At 41.3% G+C, this 13,245-nt stretch overlaps 1 protein-coding gene across 1 annotated transcript; it reads left to right on the top strand.

The window, feature by feature from the left end:
* The first annotated feature begins 1,670 nt into the window (after positions 1-1,670).
* LOC110730426 lies at positions 1,671-4,925 on the top strand. Its single transcript, XM_021910231.1, has 3 exons — positions 1,671-3,071; positions 3,235-3,587; positions 3,680-4,925. The coding sequence occupies exons 1-3, from the start codon at positions 1,671-1,673 to the stop codon at positions 4,923-4,925; spliced, it is 3,000 nt and encodes a 999-aa protein (XP_021765923.1).
* Positions 4,926-13,245: the final 8,320 nt, after the last annotated feature.

Here is a 13,245-nt window from a genome sequence, read left to right as displayed (position 1 = left end):
ACTGATGTGTTTAGTGGGTTCAGGAATTCCGGGATGATAATGATGCATAGAGCTCATAGTTGAACGCACTAAGAGAAGAACCTAGTAAAGAAGAGAAACAACAGAGGCGCCGGCGCGCACCCTTGCTACGCGGCCTCACAAAAAGTCAGCTTTTTCCCACATTTCATACCCTCACCCTCGTCCGCACCATTTTCTCTCTTTCCAAGAAACCCTAACCTTTAAAAATCATATTCTTCACTCAAATCCTCATAATTCCTCACAAAATTACCAAATTCCTACTCAAATTTCATCATTTTCACAAAAATTCATACTACTTTCCTCCATTTCATATTCTCCATTCTCTTTCCTCCATTGAAGAGCAAATTAGGGCTTTTTGTTTTGGTGGATTTTGGAGCTCAAAAGTTAACCAAATTTGCTTCTTGTATTGTATAATCATCTTCTCTCCTTTTCTTTTGCATTATTACATAAATTTGTATGAGAATTTGATTATTTTTTACTTGTGAATAGTAGTAGTATTGATTTTGTTGATTATGATTAATGTTTGGGTAAATTGGATGCTTATATGTCTTGTTTGTAGATTGAAATTGCCTCGCATTGTGTAGTTGATTGTATAGATAAATTATGAAATTTGGTGGCTCTTTGAAGAAGATTGAAATTTGGAATTGTTGGTAGTAAGTTGGTGTTTGAGTGGTGGTTTGTTGAATTAAGTGTTGTGGTAGTGTTGTGGTTGGATTGTAATTGTGGTAGATAGTGGATAGTGGAGTTTGTTATTGAATTTTGGTTATGAACTTTGTGAAGCAAACATGATAGGAAAACCCTCACCCCAAAAAGAGAACCCTCACCGCAAACATGATAGGAAAACCTTCACCCACAAATTCACCCTCATCTCAAACACTACCAAACAATGATCCTCTACGATTGCCAAAAGACGATTTTCTAATCTAAGCCGTAAACCACATTTTGCTGACTTTAAAAAACAAACCATAAAGCCCTCACGGCATAATCATCGAGAGAGTAAGATCAAATTGGGGATTGATGAGGACTTATGAGTTTTGTTTGATAACCTTCGGATAGGTAGCTTTGTTAATACATGCTACCGAACCTACCTTGAGCCTACTATAGTGTTTCTAGCTTCTATAACTTCCACTCCATTTGGTGACAAGGATTTCCAAATATTTTTATCAATTCTTCAATGTTGTGAGGACCATGTCTTTGGCCGAATTCTGCGACCCTTGATTTCCATCCAAGAGCGGATATTCTCTTTCCTGAGCATGAGTTCTTTTATGGGTTTGCCCAAAATGCGTGCATGGTGGTATTATATCTTGGGATTTGATGAGTTCACCGCCTGCTACTCTCTAGCGAGTGATATTTCCTAACCCTAACTTCGTGTGCTTTATCGGCTCTTGGGATACTCGGTCTTCTAAAAGCAAGATTGGGAAAGATCTCGAAGGCCGAGATGGTGGTTCTTTGGATTGCAATAAGAGAGGAGTCACGAGGAAGGGTTAACTTTGGGCGCATTTTCTAGAAGGATTGCATGGACATGCATAGTAAGAAGTCGGGGGGGGGGGGGAAGCTAGGTTAAGGGGTTGACTTTCGTTGACTTTCTCTCTTCTTCCTCTTCTCCATGGTTAATCAATTTTGATCGGTTTCTTCATCAATCTTGAGCTTCGATGGCTAAGAAGATGAAGCAGAATAAATCTACACCCCAATTAGTACAGCTTAGAATATCTACTGATGAAATTTTACAGAATTTGCGGAACTCAAGCACAACTTTTGTTCCAAGCCCGATTCAGAAGGTGGACGAGCTTATCACTCCAGCGCCGGAATTGATCAATCCGGCCTGTGGTTCTATTCCCCGAAGTGATACTGAAACCATTTCCCTATTTGCTGAAGCCATTGCTAGACCAACATCTTCGAATTTCAATAAAACAGTAACTAGGGTTTCGAATTGCACTGTTCCATTGGATGCTGAAGCGGCAGCTCATCGATCTGAACCAGCTACCACAGATTCTCACACTTTACCTCCTCCGGAACAGAACGCACATAAGGATGGTGAAGATCGAAGCTCTTTTTCTGGGAAGTTAACTGCTAAGGGAGATGCTTTGTTCTTCTTTGCACCGGTTGTTCAAAATGGGAAGCAAGTTGCTAAGATAAAGGAATCTGAACTCATGGAAGGTAATAGGAAATGGTCTAATGCTTTAGTTTTTTATGTTGTTAGTCATTACCCTACTATTGTTGTTGTTCATCGTTTCATAGTTCAACAATGGTGTGATGTGCAAAAACCCGAAATTTTTTGGCATGATGATGGGTATTTTATCATTAATTGTTGTTCAATTAGTTATAAGGATACTATTCTTTGTTCTGGTCCGCAAATGTTCATGGGAAAACCAGCAATTATTAAACCTTGGAGTCCTAAATTTGATTTTGGTGCAGAGATTTTGAGAACTATTCTTTTGTGGGTTAAGTTCCCAAACATACCTTTAAATTGCTGGGGTCCTGAAACTCTTAGTCGTATTGGTAGTTTGCTTGGTGTACCAATTTTCTCTGATGAATGTACTACAAGAAAACTAAGAGTTTCTTTTGCTAGAGTTCTAATAGAAATTGATGTTACCAAGCCATTGCCTAAGTCTATGTTTGTGGAAAGCCCCTTGAAGGCAATTCTGGAACTCAAGGTAGTTTATGAATGGACTCCACCCTTTTGCTCTAAGTGTAATAAAGTGGGCCATGATTGTTCTGTTAAAGTGTCATCAGCTCCAAAGCATTCGGTGACTGCAGCTCCTAAGCAGCCTGTAAATGTAGCTCCTAAAGTGCAGCAAGTCTGGGTTGCTAAGCCTAGTCAAGCTCCTCCTGTTGTTGATGTTGATGCTTCTGTTCATGGGCAATCTTTTGTCGCCCCACAGGTTCATACTTCTCAAAACTCAAATGAGGGGTGGAGAATAGTGGGAAAGAAGACAAAAAGCCAGCAAACTAGGGTTAATCAGCCTGCTTCTACCTCTAATGCTTTTATTGCTCTATTTGCAAATGAAATGGATGGTGTAGGTGGTTTTATGATAAATCCAAGCGGGGGTGAGGTTAATCCCCCTTTGGTGTCATGATTTATTTATATGGAATGTCAGGGGCTTGAATAACCCTGGCAAGGTTGCCTCTGTAAGGAGGTTTCTTCATTCTCATTCAGTTGATGTTATTGGTCTTCTTGAAACAAAAGTCAAATAAAAAAATGTTCTTACTTATCAGAAGAAATTTGGCTCTTCTTGGTTTTGGTTGTGCAATTATGATCATTCTCCCAAAGGGAGGATTTGGCTTGGTTGGAATGCAGATAGAGTAACTGTCAATGTCTTGAAGATTCATGAACAGTTTATTCATTATAGTGTCTCTTCTAAGGATCTTTCTACTCAAATTCATCTCACTGTTGTCTATGGGCTTCACTCTATTCATGATAGGCTTCCTATGTGGGAAGGAATCAGGAAAATCTCTATTCAGCATTCTCGTTGGCTTTGTGCTGGTTACTTTAACTATGTTCTTCATACTTCAGATAGGTTTCATGGCACTGATGTTACTGATTATGAGACTAGAGATTTCCGAGTTTGGTTGATGATTTGGACCTCACTAAGGTCAAGAGCAAAGGTGCCTTCTACTCTTGGTCAAATAAGGCTCACACTGGTCCTATAACTCTTTCTAGGATTGATAGAGTCTTTGGTAACCAAGCTTGGCTGGCCTCTCATGGGCATGTTGAGACTGTCTATCTCCCCCCTTCTTTATCTAATCACAGTCCAGTTTTGTTGGATATTTGTTCTGCCCCTGCTGGGAGAGGTAGACCTTTCAGGTTTCTAAACTGTATTGCTGATCATCCTGATTTCCTTAATAATGTTTCTCAGGCTTGGGGTTTTGGTAGTTCTGTTTGGCAGAAGCATAATTATGTGAAGTCTAGAATCAAGTCTCTTAATAGCAAGCAGTTTGGCAACATTAAGGAGAAGATTGATCAAGCTAATGTTGAGCTTGATGGAATTCAGAACTTAATGGCTCAGAATCCTGATGATTTGGAATTATATGCTAAAGAAACTGATGCAATTAAGGTTGTCAAACACTGGAATGATATTCAGGAAAGTAACTTTAAACAAAAATTTAGGATCAACTTGATTAAGATTGGAGATGGCAATTCTCATTATTTTTTCTCAGTGATGAAGAATAGACAAGCAAGGAATAGAATTGACTCCATCTTTGACTCTAACCAGGTTTTTCTTAAGGATCCAAATGTTATTTCTCATGAAGTTATCTCCTTCTATAAGTTTCTTTTAGGGATTCAGGCTTCTTGGGTTCCTGCTGTTGACCTTGTTACTATGAGGAGAGGTAAACAGCTTAGCTCTTTTGCTCAGAGTTATCTCATTCAGCCTTTTTCTCATGCTGAAATTGATGCTGCCCTTAAGGGAATTGATAACACTAAAGCTCCTGGTATTGATGGCTTTAACTCCTTTTTCTTTAAGAGAGCTTGGCATATTGTGAAAGATGATATTTATGCTAGTGTTATTGATTTCTTTACTAAAGGGACCTTGCCTAAGCAATGGAATTGCACAACTATCACCCTTGTTCCTAAAATCCCTAATGCTTCCCATGTTAAGGATTTTAGACCTATACCTTGTTGCACTATGGTTTATAAGCTCATTTCTAAGGTCATAACTGCTAGACTTGCTACTATCATTGGTGAGATCATTGATGATGCCCAAACAGGTTTTATTCTAGGCAAGCATATTGGTGACAATATCCTTCTTGCAACTGAATTGATCAAAGGCTATGATCACAAATTTATCTCACCTAGATGCATGGTTAAGGTGGATTTGAAGAAAGCCTATGATTCAGTTAAGTGGGGATTCTTGATTACTGTTATGCAGGAGCTTGGTTTCCCTCAGAGATTTGTTAGCTGGATCTAGACTTGTCTTACTTTTGTCTCTTATTCAATTCTTATTAATGGTTTTCCTGCCCCTCCTTTTGAACCTAAGAAAGGTTTAAGACAAGGTGACCCTATGTCTCCCTTTCTTTTTGCTGTTGGTATGGAATACCTTTTCTAGGTGCCTTGATGAGCTTAGGTTAACTCCTGATTTTAACTTTCATCCTAGATGTGAAAAGTTAAACCTAACTCACATGATGTTTGCTGATGATCTATTGATGTTTTCTAGAGTTGATAGTGTCTTTGTTAAGATTCTCTTCCAAGCCTTCTTGAAATTCTTGGGTGCTTCCGGGCTTTCTGCTAATCTTGATAAAAGTGAAGTCTTTTCTGGAGGAGTTTCTGTTGATATTCAGACAGAGCTGAGAGAGCTTCTTGGTGTTTCTCAAGGTACCATTCCTTTTAGGTATCTAGGGGTCCCTCTCTCTTCCAAGAAGCTTAATATTGCTCAGTGTAGGCCTTTGGTGGAGAAGGTGACTGCTAGAATCCAAGGGTGGATGGCTAAACACTTGTTCTATACTGGGAGGCTTCAGTTGGTGAAGAGTGTGTTGTTTGGTATTCAGACATATTGGGTTCAAATCTTTATCTTGCCAAAGAAAATTCTGAAAGAGATTGAGGCTAGATTCAGGTGCTTTCTTTGAACTGGATCCTCTGCCCCTGCTAAGAAATCTTTGGTTAAGTGGTTCCATATCTATTATTTCAAGCATAATGATTGTTGGACCACTCCTACCCCTGCCAAATGCTCTTGGTTTTTGAAGAAGATTCTGATTTGTAGAGATATTGTGAATGATCAAGGGGGATGGGATAGTTTCATACAGGGCAACAAGATGAAAATCAAGAAGCTTTATGCTGCTATTAGGCCTCAAGTTCCTAAGGTTCCTTGGAAGAGGGTCATTTGTCATAATTTAGCAACCCCTAAAAGTGTATTTATCTTGTGGCTAGCTTTGTGGGATAGGCTTGTCACTAAGGATAGGTTGCTACAATGGCACATTTCTTGTGATCCAAGGTGTTTCTTGTGCTTGAATAGCAATGAAAGTGTTCAGCACTTATTCTTTGATTGTGAGTACTCTAGACAGGTATGGAACAAGGTGTTGAGTATCTTACATGTTTCCAAGCCTGTTCAGTAGTTTGGTAATGAGATTGAATGGTTGAAGAAAATCTGTAGAAGTTCCAGATTGAAAAACAAAGTGATCCATGTTGCCTTCACTGAAACAGTATATGGTATTTTGATTCAGAGGAATGCAGTTTTGTTCACTGGTTGTTGCAAGCCTGTTGATGTCCTAGTTATGGATATTATCTTCCATTCAGCCAGTAGAATCCTAGCGGGAAGCAAATACTTGATTGCTTAGTTGGTTCAGGGAGCTGCTTCTGCTATTTTGTTTTTCTGTTACTGTTGCTGATCTTTGTTGTTGGATTCTGATTTCTAATTGCTTTGCTGTTGGTTTCTTTTAATTTCTGAAGGCTGTTGTTGGTTTGTGTTGTTGTTGCTGTTTTTTGTTGCTACTGCTGTTTTCTGTTCTGCTGCTGGTTTCTGCTGTTGTTACTGTTGTCTATACTTGATTGCTTAGTTGGTTCAGGGAGCTGCTGTTGCTGGTTTCTGTTGTTGTTGCTGACTGTTGTCTTGTTGTGCTGTTGTTGTTCTGTTGCTGTTCAGGTCAGTATATCAGCTGGTTCTATGCTGAACATGTTGTTGTTTGTGTTGCCGTTGCTGAAACCAGTTGTTGTTGCTGGTTTCTGTTGTTGTTGCTGATTGTTGTGCTCTTGCTGTTCAAGGCAGCAAGTCAGCTGGTTCTGGTTTTGTTGCTGAACCTGTTGCTGTTTGTCCTGCTGTTGCTGAAATCTGCTGTTGTGGCTGGTTTCTGCTGCTGTTGCTGGTTGCTGTTCTACTAGTCTGTGATGCAGGTGCTACAAGCCAGCTTTGCTGTTGCTGAAGCCTGCTTTTGTTGCTGGTTTCTGTTGCTATTTTTTTCTATTGTTCTGTTGTTGCTGGTTTTTTGTGCAGTTGTTGTTTACGCTGGTTTTTTGTCAGCACTTTGTTATGGTGTTATACCTCCTTTTGTCTAGTCCTGTTGCTTTTGCAGCTGAGTCTAGGTGGAGGTTTACTTTTGCTTAAGAGGTGTCTTTTTTGCCTGCAGGTCTGTCCTGCTCTGTGTTTGTTATGTGTTCCTGGGGCTTAGTTTTCAAAACCCTTCCTAGAAGGTGGCTGGAAACTTGAGCTCAGGTTGTTCTTGTCTCTTTCTCCTGAACCCTTCCTAGAAGGTGGCAGGAGATTGAGCTTGAACTATTTGGCGGTTGGTTGGCCTATTTTTTCAGGTCTTGTGGAGTTTGGTGGTTGTTATAACTTAACTTTTGTAAGTTGTAACTTTTCCTTTTGGTAATAAAATTTCTCATATTTTCCAAAAAAAAAAAAAAAAAAAAGAAGTCGGGGGATATTCAGTATGGTAGCATGGTGACTAGATTAGCTACCAAGCTTGATTTTGCTCGATACATCCATTCTTGTACTCCGGTGGGGGAAGCCAACAATATCTACCTTGACATTGGTCAACTCAAGCAAGTTCAATTCTAAGCAAAGAACAATGAAAAAGAGGTTTTTTATTGGTTGAAGAGGAATGTATATCGTTGTTACCTTCTAAACTTCTCTTTACCCTCCCTTCACTAGCATGTTCCAAATGTGTGGTTTGTGCCCCAAAGCAATCGTCTCCCCGGTGATGATGATGACATGGAAGATGTCCTCAACAAAGAGCAACAAATCCAATAAAATTAACAACAACATGAACAACAACAATAGCAACAACAACAAGAACATCAAGAGCCTCAACCTCATTATCCACAACATCAATTCTCCGACCCCGACATGGAGGCTGTGATTGCCAAAATGAAGGACATGCAAATTAGAATGGAGGGGATGTATGATCAAGACTTTGAGGAAATTTACAACCAAATGAGAGGTGTTTTGGGTGTTTTTGTCCCTCGGGAAAGTTTTAGCTCGAACACTGGTCCAGCTTGAGTTGTACCTGCAAAAACAACGAAAACTCTAGGTGGTAGGAGCTCCGCCTCTGAAGATCAAGTTAGAACTTGAATAATAGGAATAGGTGCGGAAATTAGGGTGGGATCTTCTCGGATTCCGAGATCAGGTGTTATCTTATGAGAGAGAAAATGGATGTAACAAATGATTGAATATGTCCCCACAATGGGGAAATATATCCCACTTTATAGGGTCATTCTGGAAAAGTGCCTCTCCCAAAGTCATTCTGACCTAGGTTTTATGGGCAGTGCCGCAATTACGGCTTTAATTTCTTGGGAATTAGGCCTTGAAGGCCGCAATTCTTCAGATATATCTGAGAATGCCATGTGTCTACTAGTGAGTGGCTTATGGTGACTTGTCCAGACTTGACACGTGGACCTCTCTGATTAGTCCACATGTCTAGGTATTTTTACTCTAAACATTTTCCCCTCACAAGGGTGACATGGCGGTCAACGTGACAACTGTGACACGTGTGCCCCCGTGAGTGGTGAAGAACAACCATGTCTATTAACCTTCTGGGTGTGACATGGATGCCCCCGTTTTACCCCCCTTCTCTCCACTCATTTACACATCTTTGAGAAGTTTTCTAGAGAAGGAAAGAGAGATTCTAGTGAGAGATACTATGATCCCACATGCATTAGATCTTCAAGATTTCTGTGTGCGTACTTACAACACCCGGTCACCTTCTGTTGTAGTTTTCAGATAATTCAGAGCTAAAGTAAGGTAACCACCTGTACCCTCTTTCAGCTTTTTTCTTCTTTTTCTTCTGTATACATTCTTGTTCCGTCTGTAAACATAGTCTTTAAAAATAAAAGTGGACTCTCTATCCACATACACGGCACTGCCTAGGACATTAAGTCGGTCTCCCGTTACGACTGAATCTAGAATAGGGGTGCCTTTTCTGAACTGTCGAAACTACTGTGCTCATCCTCAAATCCCTCCCTCTCTGTGTTTGTGTAGGACACAATGGAAAGATTTAAGCAAATGGCTATTAAGCCGAGAAGTCGACGCGCTTGGGAAGTAACTACAGATGAGGTTTTTTGGATGGGGAGCAAGACGAGTCGGAGGAGCAAAGCGGTTCTGAGGATAGGGCTCCCTCTTCCCCATTAGCTCAAGCATAAGGGAGGTAGGCGGTTAAAAGGATGCCTCCTCACATGGGGCAGGAGATAAATTACGCGGCGAAGAAGCGGTCGAAAGATCAGGAGCAGAGGCATCTTGCTCCGATCAGGACAATTTTGCGGCTGATTACCAATAGCCGGCTAAAGCATCAACTTTCCCGGACCCTAAAATAACTAGGATGTTGCCGGGTGACATTTCCCTGTTGTGGAGCGACTTTGAATATTTCCAAGAGGATAACCCCTTTGGAAAGGGCTTGATAATAGAGGTCTCGCTTGAGGATGCAGTAATGGCTTGGGACGATGGGATAGAAAACGCTGATAATTACTTTATCTGCTACGAGTCGGTAATTGCAGCCGGTCTCCGCTTCCCTCTTCATAGAGGGATAAGAAAATATCTTAAGCGGTACGACATAGGCGTCTGGAAGCTCACCCCAAATTCGTGGTTCAATATTATGAGCTATATTGTCATCTGCGAGCATCAGGATTTGGAGCCTAGCTTTGCCGCCTTTTCTCACATGCATTACATGAGCAAGGCCGCAAGCGGCCAGTGGACGTAGTATACTCTTATCACCCTTCCCCATGGTTGAAAGTGTCCAAATGGACCGACTGGAAGGAGAAATTTTATCTGATCTCCTTTGCAAGGCTGAGTCACAAGCGGACCCTGCGCCGGTACAATAGAGAACCGGCTCTTCTAAGTAGAAAGTGTGCTCACCCTCGCATCTCTTCCAAAGCTTACGAGCAAAAAATGGAGCCGGGACTTTTCGAGATCACGATTGAGCCCTTAGGGGATGGGACTCACATAGTCATGCCAAAGAACTGGATCCCCCATCAACATTTTTTCATGTATGAGAGATTCATGTCCGCCTGCAGACTTAGCACGACGTTCAACAAGGGTAGACCCACTATACATCCGACAAATTACCGTCTCTTCTTATACGCTTTAATTCTTTTAATTGTTTTTCCTAAATGTTTGTTTGCTCCTTGTAGAAGAAACGCTGAAAATGGTGGAACTAGAGAAACCTACGGCTAAGTCTCCTGCGAAGGGAACATCTGCAAGCAAAGAAGGCAGCAGCCGAGGCAAAGGAGGCTAACATTCTTATGGTTGTAACCTGTTTTGCCTTTTCTCTACAAAGTGCTGGCAAAACCATTCCTCGCTCAATCTTAAATCTGATTAAGAGGCCGAGTGAGGAGTTGGAAAAAAACACCCACTTCTAAGGCTGCCCAGAAAAACCCTTCCCAGAAAACCTCTTCTGCCAACCCGGATCGTCCTACGACAAGGGGCAAAACTCGTGATGTTATGAAGACTCCGAGTAAAAACTCAGAGCGCTCAACAAAAAATGCATCGGATGCCTCTACGACATCGAAGCGTAGCCAGCCACCTAATGTTGCAGCCGGTGCGGCAACGACTGGGAGGGAGAAGCTCCAAAATCACAGACTTCACCCCAAATACAAGGTAAGAATTGGATTGAAATTCCTTGGCCGCTTGACTTTATGCGAGTTAAGACTAAGTTTGACCCCTCTAGAGGTTCAGTTAGCTGGCAACAACGAATGAATGTCAACTATGCTGCATCCTTCTGACCAAGTACTTCTTATGGTGCAGATGTTACCTCCAATGCGCCAGATCTTCCAGGGTTTGTTAAGCGGATGGTGACGACCCTCACCCGTCTAGAGAAGAATTATGTGCCTAATCTACAGGTAGTGGATTTCAACCGAATTATGGGCCAGCTGGCGGAGTTAAGTTGATATTAACTTAACACCATGTTTTCTTCTTTAATTTTGTTAAGTATTAAACTCTTCGGCTGACCCCCTCTTCTTTAGGTGATGCTAAGAGTGGATGGGTTACGAGGCCCCTTCAGGTGAAAGCAATAAGATGTAAATGATGCCAAAAAGAGGGCCACTCAAAATCTCAACTCTACTGAATATGCTAATTATATGTGCGAATTTAAGATTAAAGCAGTAGATTTGAAACAGGAGGAGCTGATTCGAAACCTTACGGCTGCTAACGACGCCACCAACAATTGCCTGATTAGGAGAATTCAAAGCTTTGGGCGGATGTTGCCCAGTTAGGGGTAGAGCTGGTCAATCTGAGGAACCAGCAACGGGATAAGTTTGCCAAGGAGAAGAGCTGGCTAGTGGAGGAAAATGAGCAAGACAATGAGGCCCGCCTTAATATTTCTTGGGGTCTCCTCTACCTAGACATAAACTTTGTATTCTACAAACTTAGGTGTTGCTACGCCACTGCGCTGTATGATGCCCAAGTGTTAGGAGAGGCAACTCCACCACAATTCAAGGCATGGGCAGCTAAGCTGGGATATGAAGTCTCAGATGATGAGGGGGAACATGCTGAAGGCCAAGGGATTCAAGCCCTCCGGCCCCAGATGGCTGATGCAAATGCTGAGGCCCCAGCCAACCAACCTTAGGCAGCTGATGCAACCAAACGAGCCTCTCCGCCGGTCAGGACCAGCCGAGCAGCAACCTCAGCAGCTTTGAGCCAACCACCTGTTTTTCTGCGGCAGTATGCCATTTATCATTCCTTCCGGCCTGCGTGCCAAGTAATCTTGTAGTTTTACCCACTATGGAGTCGGGTCAACAATTTTCTTTTCTTTTCACCGGATATTTATACGGTTAACAATATTATTCTACTTTTGTGTTGATTTCTATTTATTAAGTATTCCGACTTAGTCGGTTTTGCGTATATAGCATTTGCGTTTGAATTTTGATTTTTTCATATATACTTGATATTTTGCCTAACTTATGAAAAGCATGCGGCAGATAGTAATCTGGATTGTCTTGCCCTAGGACGACTATGTAGTTGTTTTCATTTTAGATTGATTGATTGGCTTGGAAAAGTTTGATACTTTGAGGAGTATGAGATGTTTATAAGCCAATTAATCACAATGGTGATTGCTCCAAACCAAGTGCACAACTGCCCATTGAAGCAGGCGTTTCGAGCCTCTTATCCCAACAGTAGATAACCGTCTAGGGTGGTTGCATAGCCATTACACAGCTTATTTACCCCATTAGAGAAACCTGTGCAATTTTGGAATAAATTTTCTATGTACGAACTTCGGTCGATAGCCGGTTGATGCAGTAGGTCATCCAGTTTCTCGCGTACATAATCGTCTTTTTTATTATTCTAGTCAGACGGCTATGAGTTGTCCAATTAGGTCGTTCAATCTTTATCGTCTGCATGCATACGTAGAGCAAACAATAGATTTCTCTCTACAACAATTGCATCCGGAGGTGTGTGTTGGACACTAAGTTTCATACTAGAACAGATGATTTTGTAAAATAAGCAACCATCTGGCCATAGGTCTCACGTCTTAGTCAAGACCGGTTGTGTAGCCACTAAGCCTTTCTGTTCGTAGTTTGTTTGCTGCTAAGATTCAAACTTAGCTTTTTAAAGTAAATGTGAATGGTCCATCTGTACATTGGACAGACGGAGTAAAAACAACAAAAACAATAATGTAATTGGAAAAAAAATCACTTTCCATTGATAGAACTCTTGTTTACAAAAAATAATAATTTACAACCCTCTGAAGTAGTACTTTTTTAAGTTATCTTCGTTCCAAGTTCTATGCATGCGTCTATCGTCTAGAGTTTCCATGCGTTAGGTGCCATTCCTAAATTCATCATAGATCCAGTAGGGGCCTTCCCAATTAGATGTTAGCTTTCCAAGCTCATTGGCCCTACAAGTTCCCTCCATTTTTCGTAACATAAAGTCTCCAACTTTCAAAGGGCGCTTATAAACTCTCTTGTTGTAGGCTCTAGTGATTATCAAACGGTAAATCTAATGACGCAAGTCAGCATTGCCCAAGCGTTCTGGGAGTGAGTCCAATGCTTGTTGCATGGCCTCCTAGTTTGCCTCTTAATCGTACAGCATGACTCGTAGAGTCAGCTCATAATGCTCTATGGGCAAGACGACTTTAGCACCGTATACAATGAGAAATGGGGTTTCACCGGTTGCCCCTTTTGTAGTTGTCTGGATGGCCCATAGGACATGAATTAATTCTTCTACCCATAAACCACCAGCTCTTTCAAATTTCTTATTGATTCCGTTTGAGATGAGTTTTTTGAAGGCTTCAACTTGGCTGTTTTCTTGAGGTCGGCCTATTGATGCAAAATAATTTGAGATCCCTTGATCTCCCAACAAAGTTTTGAGC

The sequence above is a fragment of the Chenopodium quinoa genome, unplaced genomic scaffold (genome assembly GCF_001683475.1).
Source record: "Chenopodium quinoa cultivar QQ74 unplaced genomic scaffold, ASM168347v1, whole genome shotgun sequence".
In the NCBI taxonomy this organism is placed as follows: Eukaryota; Viridiplantae; Streptophyta; class Magnoliopsida; order Caryophyllales; family Amaranthaceae; genus Chenopodium; species Chenopodium quinoa.
Note: the sequence above shows the minus strand (reverse complement) of the source record. Positions and strands in the feature narration are given on the sequence as shown.